The sequence below is a fragment of the Passer domesticus genome, chromosome 7, assembly GCF_036417665.1.
Source record: "Passer domesticus isolate bPasDom1 chromosome 7, bPasDom1.hap1, whole genome shotgun sequence".
Classification (NCBI taxonomy): Eukaryota; Metazoa; Chordata; class Aves; order Passeriformes; family Passeridae; genus Passer; species Passer domesticus.
This window is the reverse complement of record NC_087480.1, coordinates 36,941,679-36,957,480: the sequence shown is the minus strand read 5'-3', so window position 1 is coordinate 36,957,480 and position 15,802 is coordinate 36,941,679. Positions and strand designations below refer to the sequence as shown.

The 15,802-nt window shown below is 37.1% G+C and overlaps 1 protein-coding gene across 3 annotated transcripts in view; it reads right to left on the bottom strand.

The window, feature by feature from the left end:
* Window positions 1-15,802, bottom strand: part of BRINP3 (BMP/retinoic acid inducible neural specific 3) — a 195,421-nt gene that overhangs the window by 49,526 nt on the left and 130,093 nt on the right. For all 3 annotated transcript variants that reach the window (XM_064427756.1, XM_064427758.1, XM_064427757.1), the window contains 2 exons: window positions 8,125-8,230; window positions 6,538-6,774 (listed from right to left, as the gene is read on the bottom strand). In XM_064427756.1, coding sequence (XP_064283826.1) covers window positions 6,538-6,774; window positions 8,125-8,230 — 343 coding nt within the window. The remainder of the gene's footprint in view (window positions 1-6,537; window positions 6,775-8,124; window positions 8,231-15,802) is intronic.

Genomic DNA, 15,802 nt, shown 5'->3' with positions numbered 1-15,802 from the left:
TCCTCATCTTCAGTATTACTGATTTTTAATTCAGTAATAAGCTTATAACCTCCTCCATTAGAATCCACTTTCTCCAACCCTTTAAATCCAATTCTTTTATACAAGGGATTTTGGGAACATCATTAATTCAATCACTGTAAAGAAAGGGAAAAATATAATTGAACTGAGGAGCACAACTCCAAAGTCTCCAAAGCAATCTCTGCTGAGCAAACAAAAAAACTTTGTTAACATCTATGCAGTGCTGTGTATTAACTGAGGTTCAGACCTCATTTTCAGGTGAACCTTTCCAAACTGCATTTTTTCAGATGATTTTAAGTCTCTACATGTAAAGGGTAACCAATGCTCAATAGCAAGACATCCCAGAGTTATTAGGGAATTATGGAATGCATTAGACATGAAATCCAAATCCAATGAAACCAGGGATTTAAGAATAGCTTGCACCAGCAATTCATTTCTGTTAGTATTTGCAATCAAAGCAGTGATGGTGGATGGATGGACAATGAAAAATAGTTTCAGCAAATATTAATGTGAAAGTTAATATCAATTTACTTTGGCTGTACTTTCATCACTTGCACTTTCTGGGATACTGAAATTTACCTTTTGAATTATCTCTGTAAAGCAGATACAGAAGTGACCAGAAAAATCAAACTCGACATTTTGAGAAGTTGTTTGTCATTTAAAGCTGTAGACAGATGCACTTCAAAATATTTGCAAGGTGACTTTTGATTAATTCTGTCTGTGTCCAACCTGTCTGTTGGAGTGAGCAGTGTTTGTGTTCTGTGGTCAAACCCTTCAGGGGCCTCCATAGTTCTGGTTCTGCTCCTCTAAAGCTTCTGTGGACATTCAAGTCAAATTCCTGAAGTAAATGGACTACGGATTGTTTAAAAAAAGTTAACTTCCTCAAACCCTTCAAATGATTCACACATTTTGCACATATTTCAGTGCAGCTGTGACAGGCAAATTTCTGTCCAGTTTGTGGTGGGCGTGCTCTTTCCTTCCATCTCAGCTGGTATTTAAACTAAATGTTTAACAGAATGAGTTTGGTGTTTCAAAGTTACTTTGAAATTAGGTATCACAATATTTATTGTACATCTCCTGATCCCATGCTTTCCAAGGATATATTCCAAAAGGGATTTTGTTGCCTTCAAAGGGGGAAAAAATCCATTGCTCAGCATATTGTGAAATATGCAGAGAGAAGGCAACAAGCTGCCATTGCATGAAGTGAAATGTGAAAATAAATGCTTGATGGAAGATTTTACTTTCATATTTCCAGGAGGTCTCATAAATGTTAATGATAAAAAAAGAAATTATGAAAAACACAATTTTGCAATTTTCTATTTTTTGAGCTGCTTTATCATCCATGTCCTTATTTATTTTGATAGCCTTTTTAATTCTGAAAGATGAAATTACTACAGGAACTGCTACAATTTTTTTTCCATGTCAATGACCAGATCACTTTAAAAGAAAATTGCTGTCATTTAAATTGTTTAAATGGAGTGTTCAGATTTCCAAAGATACTCAGCAGCCAACCACACCAAGATTATGGCACAGGCAATATGTGATCATGTTCTTATCCTTGTTGTCAGAATCCAGAGCCTGTGGATGGTTTTGACTTTCCTATGTTTTAGAGCAGTGGATCATGATCTCTGGAACCTGCTAAATTGCCATTCAGTGTTGTATGTCAGAATTAGTTTCTTTGTATATTAATTCTTTAACACTCTCAAAATCTTTCCAAACCAGTGATCTGTAACAGAGTAAATTTTTTATCTGCACCATCCTCAACACTGCTTCAACCATAAGCTGTGGAAGTCCCACCTACTTCCACAATGTTAGAATTTTTTCAAGGAATATTTGACACTCTTTATTGGGGGAAACAAGTTACATCCAAGCGCTTAGTTCAAACCTTTTTCCTGAAGTAGAAAGGAGGAGTTCACTGAGGTGAGGTAGGAAAACCACCTGGACAAGAAGGTGCTCCTGTATTGGGGCAGAAGGGGAACAAGAAAATTGGCAATATTAAAGGGGAACAAGAAAACTGGCAATGTTCCTCACTGAAAAGGTGAGGAGGGCTGCAGGGACACTTGAGAAGATTGCACAGCCTGGGATCTCAGGGAAACTGAGTGACCTGTGAAAGCAGCAAGTCAAACTGCATCACTAATTTGTTTGTTGTTTTTAGTTGTCCTTTCAGGCTACAAAATCCAGTGAAAGGCTATTTCCATGCACATCAGGAGAGGTAAATGGAGCCCTGCTTGATTCCATTAGATATTTTTAGTGTTAGTAGTAAGAGCACAGCTTCTTGGAATGATAGTCTCAAGGAGCACTTTGCTTACACAGTAATTCAGCCAAACGCCTCAAGAAGTTAATGAAATTTGTTAATAAAGGTTGAACAGCTTTCATATGGATTTTTGATAAAGAAACAGCTGCTCCTTTTTTTGGGTAGTAGTAGAGTCTGGAGGCCACAAGATCTGATAAAGGATAAGCAGATGGTTCAGAGTAAACAATTTGAAGAAGCTCTTGTAATTTTTTTAAGATCTTGGTACATAACCTGACACTAAGAGGTTATACAAACTTCATTGAGCTAATGGTGATCAAATATTTATTGCTGGAGGACAGCTAGAGAAATGAAAAAGGCAGCCAAATTTACTGAGAGATAAATAACATACTGCTGCACATCCTCCAAAAAGGGATTTGAGTAGCTAAAAAGTGCCAGAAGAGCCTGGGTGAAATGCAGTCTGCACATGAGGATAAACAGCACATTGTGACCTGGGATGTGTTTGGTCATGTAACCTGCAAGAACCAGAGGGGCTCAATGAGAATTGCCACTACCAGCAGGCCCAGACTGCAGACCAGAGTCTTCCTGTGTGGAAACCAGGACAATTCTTTGATCAAAGAATGGCTGAGGTGGGGAAGAACCCCTGGTCCAAACTCTTGCTGAAGCAAGGCCACGTAGACCCAGCTGCCCAGGACCATGGCCAGTTAACCTCAGAACTCCAGGAAAGGAGGCTCCACAACCTCCCTGGGCAAACTGTGCCAGCACTAGATCATCCTCAGTGACCTAGAACCTCCTGTATTCCAGTTTCTGCCCATTTCCCCTTGTCCTGTCACTGTGCCCCACTGAAAAGACTTTTGCTCTGTCCTCTTGGCACCCTCCCTTCAGGTATTTATACATTGTCCCTGAGCCTTCTCTTCTCCAGCCCCAGCCCTCTCATCCTTCCTTCAAAAAAAAACATTCCTCAGTTGTTTTATCTTGAACAGACAGGAGGAGAGATAACACAGAGAATAAACAAACCATCATAAATGGAATATTTACTTCTTCCTCTTTAAACTAAATCCTGCCCACTGTGAATGGCCTCAAGTGAACTCAGTAAGTCTTACTTATATACTTATTAGGGGACAAGACTTGTTTCTGGAGTCAGAAGACTGGTTTGTAACATCTCAACTAAGAAAGGGTTTAGAAGCAGAAATGGTAAAAAATTAATTCTCTCGTATTTACCTTTAGTTGACTCTGAAGTTCACAGTGTCATAGAAGGGAATTCATTAGTTCATTAATTCCTCTACCATTAATAGTAGCTATATGGGCCAGCAGTGACTGCTCTGGATTATTTTGCCCCTTGCTGCTCAGACTGAAATTACTACATAATCTGGCCTCCTTTCTAGTGAATTTATTTTTTATTATAAATAGATTAGAATAAAGCAACATACTGTTATCTCAGAAGCTGACTTCCACAGATTTAGACAAAGACTTAGCAGTTTTCTGGTTTTTCTTAATAAAGGTCACTTTTGTTCCCAGAATGTGCCATTAACATGGATCAGATCACACTGATATTTGTTAGTAATTTTTCATTATGGAAATATTGCTCAAGCTCCAAATGTTTCAGAATATGTCTCATTGGTTATAAATTGTTATATATATATATATATGGATTTATAAATATAAATTATATATATTTATTTTATATATTTATAAATATGTATAATTTTTAAAAATATATCTATTTTTATATATATATCTATATATCAGTGTGGCTGGAAATGCTTACAGATCATATGTGACAGCACTGGAAGAGCTGCTCAGTGGTAATATATGATTTATATGAGGTTGGCTTCTCAATGACTAAGTTATCAATCAAAAATTCCCATGCCAACTCTTTTTCAAGAGCAGACCCATACAAGGTTACCTATCTCACCTTCCTATGAACATCTTTATGCAAAACACTTTGTGAGATAAAAGCAGAAATATTAGAAGCCACCTCTGAGTTGTGGAAGTCATGCTTGGTATATTTATTAGATTAAAAATGATTTAAATATTTCAAGGGCTAAAGAGAGGAGCGTGGCATATGTCTTAATGATGTTAATAACCTAAATTTCACACTTCTTAGTAACCACACCTACTAGCAATTACCAAATTGACAGATATATGTGAAGTTGGCATTTTAGTGATTCACCCAGCAGAGCTAAAGAGTCTTTTAAAAGCCCAGAATTTAACTCTTACCAATTTTTCCCTGACATTTGTGTCACAGACCTGAGCATAGGACTAGAAATGTAGCTGACAATGATTCAAACTCATAATTAACTTGATGTCCATTATATAGCTCGCTGTAAGAACCCTCCACAGACCCAGATGTGTGTGTTCTTCCAGCTTGACTAAAATTGCTGTTAAGTAGGTGCCTGCAAAGGACATTTTTCAGGCACTGAACAGTGTCACAGCCCATTCAGCTAGGACAAAATATGGCAAAATATGTGTCCCTCTGAAGAGTCAGTATATTTGCCCAAGTTTGCAAAATAGTAGATGATAGCATGGCTTCACAAATAATTAAAGGTGTCCAAATAGTCATTGAAAAAATGCACTCAAATGTACACAAAACCAATACATCAATTAATGCTTCTACAGTCAGAGAAGTCTGTAATCCTCCAATGAAAAATATTAAGAAATATTGTTATTGTTAAGTGATGTCCTCCTGCTAAATGTCAGAATGGAGATAGAAAAAGAGCCTCAGATCTCCTAAACAGACTCAGATAAAAAATAGCATCAAGTTAAAAATGACAACAAATGACATTTTAACTGAAACAGGGTCTCTTGAAATTATCAGTTCTCTTGAGCTGACGAATCAGTCTTTAACAATAAAACAAGAAATATAAAAATGGATGTATCTAAAGCACTGTTCATTCACACTCTTTTACTGATATTTATTCTACCCTTCCTTGACCACTGTATGGTCTTCCTCCTTTTCTCTTCCACTGATTTTTTCTCTTTCCCCAACACAACTTGTTAGAACCTGGGATTTTTGTATTTTTTCTGACTTTTCTTTATCTCCCTCAATTCTTTTTTTTTCTCAACAATTTTTCCCAGGTCTGCTGAGCTCTCCTTACTTTTCCCACCATCTGGCTAGACAGCTGTTTCTCATAGCACTGAACAAGTAGGTTGTGAAAACAGTTGTTCAGAAGCTGATTTTACCTGTAGCTCCCATTCTCTGTGGGAAAGGAAGTTCTGATGATCAGGACAGGTGAAATGATGTATGAAACTCTGGATTTTTGGTTGGGTATTTCTTTTTTTTTTTTTTTTTTTTTTTTTTTTTTTTTTTTTTTTTTGTTAAATTTGGGATTAAAGTTGTGGGATGGTATTTTTTGTTTGGATATAGATGTTTATTAGTTTTCATTTATATCATAGTTTCACAAACTGTGAGTTCTACAGAATTTTATTTTAACAAACCAGAAATAGAGTTGTATTTTTCTTTTTATAAGGTTTTTTCCAGAAATGATACTTAAATTGTTTTTATTTTTAACTCAATAACTAATAACTCCTGGTTTGTAATGTGGATTTTTTTATTTAATTATACAATACTACTTAAATTCACAAAGAAGAAGGTGAAGAAGAAGGACTAGTTACTGTTTTAAAAATTCTATCTTCTTATATATATATATTACCATATTCTAAAACTTTACGGTTTTTTACTATGTGATGTTATATACTTCTATTTAAACTATATATACTATATATGTAATATATATACTATACTATATATATCTACTATATATACACTGTACTATATATACTTTATATATATACTATATATATAAAAACTATATATATAAACTACACATATATACTGTATATACTTCTATTTCAACTACACACTAGTTACTGGTTTAAAACTTCTATCTTGTTATATATATTACTATATTCTAAAACTTTAAAATCTAAGGTTTTTTACTATGTGATATTTTATACTTCTATTATATACTCCTATTTAAACTATACACTTAAAATTTTAGTTCTATTATTTAATTGTGGAAGTTTTCTTCACAGTGTCAGGTTAAATGTAGTGTATCCTTGGGGGTTATTTTTTGTCAGTGTAGAAAGTCTAAAATTCTTAAAAATTAGGATTCTAACATGAAACAAACCTTGATGCACTAAGGAAAATTTAATATGGCACGAGCAAGTTGCAAAAACATGGATGGGGCCAGTTGGAACCCAAACCATTCTATGCGATACAACCAAAGAGGGGGGAAAATTAAATTTAAAAAACCAAAAAACCTCACCAGATTCTTCAAATTCACTGTTGTATGCATTCCAAGTCTCACTTATGCGGAGCAGGTTCTCTTCCATGGCTTGAATGTCCATGTAGGGACAGTTGCACTCGGGGAATTTGGGGCCACACTGACACCAGCAGTCATTGTCCTTGCAGATGAACTCCCCCTCCGAATTGCAGGCAATGTAGCTCAGAGCTGCCTGCACAAAGTGCTCTTGCAGGTACTCAGGAAGGATGACCTGAAGACCTGGAGGAAATGGAGGAAATATTTTGGTGTTAAACACAAAGGAACTTCTGGAGCTGAGCAGCTTCCCCAGCTCACCTAGCAAACAAACAAACAGTTATGAAAAACAAAAACATATGGGGTTTTTAGGATAATTTGTACATCTGTCCAGCATTTATTATGTCATGTATTTCCTTTCTTAATAATTATTTTCAGACATATTCCTCACATTTCCCTCTCAGCATGGAACATCCATCCACTAATAAGTAACCTGTATTCCTCAGACAGAGCATTTATTGTTTTAATCTTTCTAGGGGGATTGGGTAACATCAGCTTCTCCTTGCTGAGTGAACAGCAGCCAGAGCCTTGCAGCAGGAAATCACACAGCTGAATTATAATCCTGGTGCCAGCAATAATGCAGATTCTGAAAATGCTGATGAAGGGAAAGCAGCCCTGAGAGACAGAGTAAAGAGACAGCATAATCAGGAAAAGAGGTGTAAACATTTCTATCCAAATTTGGGCTTGTTTTCCATGTTTCCTGTGGCACAACAAGATGTAGCTTGTCTAAATAACTCATTATCTCCTGTGATTCTGTAGGGGCTAAGAAGGAAGAGTGAAATTGGGTTGGAAGAAATCTTTGAAATAAATAAAATTTGTCTGGTTATTTTTCTAGCATTGGTAGCAAATTGCTGTGTGACAGTCAATTGGATGTGAAGGGTAGGGCAACAAAACCTTGAGTAAGAAAATTCATTCTTAAATCTACTTCAGTTTTAGCATGGAAAGGGTGCAAAATCCAGCTCCTGTTGGGCTTCAAAAAACTCCTGCTACATGTGTTCCAAGTAATTTCTCATCATATCAATTGGGTATTTGGTGATAAAAGTTTTGGGGTTTTTTAAATTCCCAGGAGGAGGAGTGCTTTGACTCCTCCTGATTTAGACTATTTGAAAATGTATATCCTGTTTTTCTGGTGCAATTTTGTTGCAACAAGTGCAGGGGGTGTCAGCTACTGCTCAGTATGTGCAAAGCAGGCTGAGCACACCAAATGTCACCCCCAGCTTGGTGGAATCTCTGGGAATTCAGGCTGTTCAAGAGGTGTGCCAGTGGATGCTAAATAGGGATGCAAAATGTTAACAGGGCTATTCAAATTATTTTCTGATGGCTGCAGAAATTGTTTCCATTTGAAAGGTACCACAAGGTGCTGACATTTCCTTCACTTTGGCTGGAATGCACCCACTGCACACACACACAGACACACACACACAAAAATTAGGAAAATGACCTTTTATGAGGTGGGAGAAAGAAAAAAAAAAAACAAATAGCATGATAAATGTCACCTCGTTCCAAAAACAAATTAATGAAATTGCACCTACATACCTTGCAACTGAATCTTATTTTCAGGACTCTGAACCAGAACAGAGCTGACAGAATCTAGGTTGTCATAGTTACTGCAGCCGAGGGGACCCGTCCGTGTCTCTGTCACCTGGTGGGAAGGGAGAAGCACTCACTGGATTATCCAAAACAGACTGAGGAGTTCAGAAGATTGTTTCATAAAGTTTCCCACTATTTCAGCCAGAAATACTTGTCAGACTTAGTTATGGTGGCATAATTAAGAATATATGAATATGCATAATTAAAAAAGGATAAGTGCAAATGTTTTAGCAGCAGAAAGTGCTGTTTGTACCACAGAGAATCCTTACAAACACCACACCATTACAATTCTGCACAAATACTACAGTAGTATAATGCTGGAGTGGTGTAATGCCACAACAACAGTCTAAATACAAGTTATTTTTCATAGCTGTGGGAATTACAATGAGTTTGCTAAATACTCAGTTTATAAAATAAAATATAAATACCAAGTTTATAAGAATGGGGACTGTGATTTTCCGCTCTTGAAAGTTGTGCACATGACAAGTTGTGCTTGAAGTCATGGAAAAAACTCTGACTTTTTCAGTGAAGAAGATCAGGATTTGGAATTAAAAACTCTTTATGAGCTGTATTTATAATGGTGATAGTGGTGGGATGGTTTTTTTCATAGGGGAAGGGCCTAAGATAAGTTTAGCCACAAAATTGTGGATATTCTGTCTGTTGTAATCAGCAAATTCATGGCCACAGAACCAAAATACAGCTAATTTATCAAACAGGACCTCCACAAGCAGAGCTCTGGCTTAACGGTGAAGGTTTGAATTTGGGTAGGAGCAGTTTTTTATATGATGGAATCATCAGGGTTGGAAAAGCCTTTTCAGATCTTCAAGTCCAAACATTAACCCAGCACTGCCAGGTGCACCACTAACCCGTGTCCTAAGCACCACATCATGGTTTTTGAACAATTCCAGGGATGGTGTTCCCACCCCTCTCCTGGGGGCAACCTGTAACACTGACTGGCCATCCTTTCAGGGAATAAATTTTTCATAATATCCAACCTAAATGTCTGTCCCTGGTACAACTTAGTGAGTAAACGCATTTAAATAAATAAATTTTTTAAATGTTAGTAATTTACATGCTTCCTGGAATATTATATATAATTCTTCAGTGTCAACAATTTATTTCTAAAATGAGAAGTACAACCAATCTGTCTGTCAAGCACATCCCAAACTGTTCTCAGCCACTCTTGTGGATTTCCTATTTCTCTTCTTTTGACTGTTTCAGAAATTGTGGCCAGATTTACCCTTATTTTGTACCTACTCCAGTTTTGAATACAACCACTTCTGTTTTCTGTTACTTCAGGTATCATATTCAGCTCTGGATCTCCTGGAGAACCAGCCTAAATTGCACAGTGAGGGAGCAGATTTCCAAAATACAGACATGCACTGATCAAGTGCCAGCCATGCAACCAGACAGCCAACGTGAATTGTAAAGAACAAAAGGGAGACGGAAATTTAAACAGTCTGATTTGATGGAAATATGAAGATTTGCTGACATAAACCCTGATTTTTCATGTTGCTGAGGGCTCCCTGTTGCTGAGGGCTCCCACAGCCTGTGGGTGGCTGCAGCTGGGCCTTGATGTTCTTGAAACCTTCTGAGTTGATGTTCTTCTGATGTTCTTCTGAGATTTCACATTCTTCTTGCCCTTTTGCAAAGAATATATGAGATTTCCTGTCATTCCAAGCTCCTGGCACCTTTCCATCACTTTGAGGGTGGACAGCCCATGGAGAGGACACAGAACTGGCCTACACCAAACCTATGAGCAGAGCCTGAGATGCATGGGAAAAAGGGATCAAGGCAGGTTGTGTCCTCTCTGCACATATTTAGCAATCTTTAATATTTATTACAGCAGCAGGTTTTTGCTTAATCATCCTGAATCAGCACAAAGACACTTGCAGTGGAATAAGATTTGGATTTGACATGGCTGGAATGACAATTGTGATTTGATCCTTCAGTCCTCTGCCAACAAGTAGTCCAAAATTCCATTCTAAAATATGATATTTTTTTTGGAAGGACCCCCAATCCATATATAAAATCCTAATCTCTTTGTACAATGACAAAGAGTGTTACCTAGATTAAATATGAGAAATAGCCAGAAGATGAAAAAAAAAAAAAAGACATGTAAATGTTGTAATGAATTTTATCCTTACTCTGACATATTATGGTCAGCATTCATTTATGCAATTCTTTATTTAAAGATCCATTTCTTTTAATGTTGTTTTTGTTTGCACATTATTATTATGGTTTTCAAGCATTTCTCTATAAGGCAATGCAGCTTCATAAAGTTAAATGGAATGTATAAACTATAAAGCAAATATTACCATTCCTATCCATTCCTATTACTCTTTTATGCCCCCTGAAATCACAAAATAAAGAAGGGTGAAAAGTAGCTTTGTAGTTATTTCCCCCTTTTTGTTCATATTTCTTCACTCTTATCTGAATTATGCCAGACATGGGTAGAGACTGCCACTGTTTTGAGTGATAACATTTATAAATACATTGATTCAGAAGAAAATTATATAGAGCAGTTTTGATATGAATTACAGACAATCATTGCAGTGAAGTAATTAAAAATTGTAGTAGTAATAATAATAATAATAGTAATAGACAATGCTCTATAAATACATCAATAAATAAGGACCTTTTCTAAATGTTCATTTTTCATTCCAATCTATATATATTTATATTATTCATTCTTTTACTTTTCCAGGAATATTCACACCCTCTGTCAGATGCCTTGCTCTGGTACTCTTATCTTCTGCACAGAAAATACATTGCAGCAAGAAATTCAACATGAATAGTCTCACTATGTAAAAAAGAAATGCTAAAGAATATAAAAATCATCCAACCTTCCACTTTTGATGGATGACAATTCTAGTCAGAGGTCAAAGCTATACAGTTACATATGTTTTGGTATATTCTACACAAATCCTACTCCACAAAGACTGTCAATCAGAAAAACATTGTGAATGATTGATAAATGAAAGCCTCAAATTTCTATCAAATTTTCAGACCAGATGAAAGGATTTGTTTTTCCTAAATTATGCAGGTACAGACTGGTTTGGTTGGAAGGTACTTTAAAGAATATCAAGTTCCAACTCCTGCCACAGGGACATTTCCACTAGACTGAGTTAATCCAAGCTCCATCCAACCTTGTCTTGGGCCTTTTGGGGTAACTTTGGTGATAAAAAGGCAGACTAGAGAAGAAGAAAAAAAATTTTGAAAGGATAAAAATACATTAATTGTGGTTTGAGCCAAGTGTTACTGATGATTTCACATTTTTTGTTTCAGCAACAATAGGAATGAAATTGGCAAGGCAATGGCACGTCTTTAATTATCTTCCAAGCAGAGAAGTGTGACTGTGCTCAGTCCCAAGATCACAGCTGAAAACTGTTCTGTCAGAATGTGTATGAAAAAAAGATGAACCAAAAAGAGGAGAGGGACAGGTAATAAAATAGAAATTCAGATTATGCTGGGATGTAGCATGGCCCAGAAGCGACTGACGTTGTGCAAAGACCACCAGAACCAATGTTTGTTTTGCATGACCTGCAGCCCACAAAGAACATTAACTCATGAAGCAAAGCACCACAGAACAAAATTATTAAACAACCAAAACCCCCTAAGAACCAGTAAAAAACACCTGTGACATCATCTGACACGAAGCAGGCAGGATGTTCTCCAGTGCCTTGTTTTCAGAGATTATCACAGAACAGGTGTCCCTGGGCAGCAGAGTTTTCAGTTCCCAGAAATAAACTCTAACATTTGGCATTAATGAGACAAATGCCTACAGTTTTCAGTCAGTTAAATCTCATAACCATGGTGATAATGACCCGATTATAAGTGCACTGAGAACATACCTCCCAGCACTTAAGCAGGGCTGAATTCTTGTGATATCAGTGGGTAGTATTTCCCTGGGAAACAGCCTGCTTTTTTTGTCCATGATAATTAAGCCAACAGAAGACTTTCCTAATAAAAGGGAAATACATTTCTGCAGAGATTTTGCTCCTGGTGAGTCCTTTTAAGCACATGTAGCTAATATTCCTAACGAAGTGCCCATGCAGAGGTGGTGTGTGCCTTGCATAAAGGACTGTCCTCTTCAGCAGGACTCCTTAAAAATGGGTTTGGTTTCTGAGGATGAGAACTGAGCCAGCACAAAGGAGGATGAGGCAATGCTGGTCACTGCAGAATAGGCAGCTGTGCTCACATTCACATAAACCTCTTTAATGCTTCAAACATTCAAATAAGGATTTAGAGCAAACTCGTCATATCTGCATGAGGCAGCAAGGTCTGTTCTGAGTGGCTGTGCTGACAGAAGATGGGGCAAAAGTCTGGAATGGGGAGAAACTGGGATTCTCCTGAATAACAGGAGTGCTGTTAGTGGTACTGCTGGGCTGTACCTGGTGATCTTCAAGGTATTTTCCAACCATGATTGTCCTGATTCCATGACTCTCCTACCAACCTCACTTCAGGCCTTGTCCTGCAGCCCATGCTCCTACCCCCTGTAGTCCCTGCCCATCCTGCAGTCAATGCTCATTTCACCTTAAAAAAAGACTTGATCAAATAAATAGGCACTAAATGTACTTTCTATTTAGGTGTGCATCTCCTGCCAACTCTTTTCTTTATTTTCCCCCAAGCTTGACAGTTTTTCACAAAAGCACCTTTATTCCAGCACTTCCCTTTGCCACACAATAGTTGCTGCTCCACTGCCCTATTTTTGTCATTGAACATATTAAAAAACTCCTGCTAATGAGTGTGCAATTAAAATAAATCAAATTTTCTGAGTGTTCCAAGCACTGATACTTCTCAGCTAGGGGCTAGATGAACATTTCTGAAGGAGGTACAGACAAAGCAGAAACATTCACAATGTCAGGGGTAGGATTCATGTTTTCAATATGATTTTTTTAATTGCCAGGAATCTAAAACAATACCTCAAAGGCATGATATATTTTGAACAGATTTTTCTGGCAGCATAGGGCTGACACTTTAATTTGAAGAGCCCCCTAACTCAGGAGACCTGGAAACACTCCCATCATATTTTTCAGTCGTCTGTAAAATGGAAGAGGAAGAGTAAAGTTGATCTTTCTGCAAAAGAGATAACTGCAAAATTTCCATTAACTTCATTAGAAGGGAAATAGGGACTTCTTTCAAGTTTCTGGGCAAGGAGATGACTTTGAATTTTACTGAATGCAGCACTAAAGCTTCCCAAGAGATCAGTCTAATCCTTCCATTCGCACTGCTTTGTTTCTACACTCCCAGGAATTTACTGTGAACCAGATTGTTACCTTAAAATAACAAGGAAATTGAAATGTATTCTTCTTACATAAAGCATTAAATACCTCAGAAATCAGAATATTTCGGGAACTGGAAATGAGCTCACACTATTTGAATTCTGCTCTGTTGCAACTGCTGAAAATGCAGTGATTTTCTAAGGCTGTTCAGTCTGTCTGATAGGGAACAATCCCCTTTCTGCTCAAGTCTATTCCCCACTATCTCAGGGAGCAATATATTGTCTGTAAGTTCCAGGAGAATCCACAAGAATATTGGAACAAGTCTGGCAGCACTGACAGCTCTGGCATCACAGCCACGATTTTCCCTTTTCAAGGACATTTTCAATCCACTGCCTGTCTGATGCCACATTCCCATGCAACCTTCTGGATTGCAACAGGGAAGTTTGCAGGAAATGAGGCTGCTGGAAAACCAGTCAGGGCAGCCCTGCCAGAGCCTTTATTTCCTGCACTTTCAGAAATCAAAGGTGCATCAGCCTCACAGAGAGAACAAGGACAGGCATTATCTCCAAAAGAACAGGTTATCTCTTTTAATTAATCTTGAAGAGATGACAGTGAAGTTCTCTTACAGAGAAATAATAGAGTTAGCAAAAATTTAATAAAAACAGAAGATTTTGTTTCAGTCTCCATTTAGCTACTTCTGCTTGCCCATATCTTACTTAAATTAACACTAATATTATTTTTTCCTCAGCTTTTATCGCCTAAAGAGACAGCTGAGCAACAAACAGCAAATGAAATCTATATATTTGCTTTAAAAGATAAAATTAGAAACAGAGGGAACAGTGCAGATACAAATTAAAATAATATTTCACGTTCATAAAAATCTCAAGGTATCTGCAGAAAGCAAAAGCAAAGATGCCTACTTAAGAAAAAACCATTTCCCAACTTTACATCCTTTTCCAAACATAATTGCATTATGTATAGAGGACAAAAAGCTCCAAAGAATTTTGGGGGCTCATACTGTACAGGTTAAATATCTTCTTACATTTAACCCAACTGCAAAATCCCATGCAAGGACTTCCCAAGAGTATTGGGTACAGGATTTGTATCTTCATGGACCAGTTCCAACAGGCAGTGCTGAGGCCACTGGGATTTTTCTCTGTGTCCCCATTAGTTTCAAGAAGACAGAATGATTTGCCTATTTATAAGACTCACAGATATTATTAGTCATAATAATACTGTAGGTGAATGGATTTTTTTTTTTTATGTTGGGAAAAGTGTGAATAAAAAATATAGTCCTTCCTAAATCAGGATTAAAAGTTAAAATGTTCCTTTTCTTTTTGAGGTGCCAGGAAAAAGATCCTCTTTGTAAATATAAAAAGTATCTTTGGATCATTTGGGAACGTTATACCTTTAATCAGTTTTTAAAATCATGTATATGCTATTTTTAAGAGAAAAATAAAATTTTAAAAAAACCCAAATTTGTGCTGAAGAAAAAATGTGACGAGTTAACACTGGCTCCTAAAAAGAACATGAAAGGCATTTAAAGACTTGAAGCTTAAAAATCAAAATGATAAGGGCAGGTTAATTAAGAATTTAATTTTCCATAGAGAGAATCTAGAGCATTTTACCTTTGATTATACATTTCTGTGCCATTCTAAAACTTAGCTGCAATATTCTTTTCAGCAACATCCCTAACAATTCACTCATTTAGGCTGTTTCCAGGTGTTAGGTTTGCTGCCCAGAAACCCCTGAGTTATTTTGCTGCCCGTGTCCCTCCAGCTCAGCACAGCCTGCCCCTCCCTGGCGCTCACCTCTGCAGCAGGACATTTCTCATGTCCATTTTATTTTGCCATCAAACTCGCCCTCCTGGGGTTGTCATCCCAAGCTCTCACAAGGAATCACATTAGTGTCCATAACAGGGGTGTCTGCCTGGCTCGCAGAGATGTGTGCAGGGATTTATTTTTAGGTTATATCCTCATTACTTCCCACCCATTTATTCCCTCTGGTAAATGATTGTAACACATTTGCCCTTTCTGTCTCATTGGTATGGCCAACTCTCAATTTAGAGTTTTGCTGAACTCTTGTTTTTGTGCAGCTTGGTTTTTAGAGTGTTTTCCTGCATCTCTGCAGACCTACTACAGACCAGGCAGCTACAACTGATCTATAATTTAATCATTAAATCCCTATCAGTTGTTCAAGCTAAAGGGAATTTAGCTTTGCTAAATTTGTGTTAGAGAAGAAAAGCAACTTTACACTGAAGCTTTAAACTTCATTTCTATGGCTGCTTCATTCATATGGAAAGTTCTGTCAGAGAACCCAGTGACTCACAATATTGTTATTTCATGAACAAAACTAGAAGAGATATTTTAATGTACAGAAAACTGCTCTTGGAATTAGGC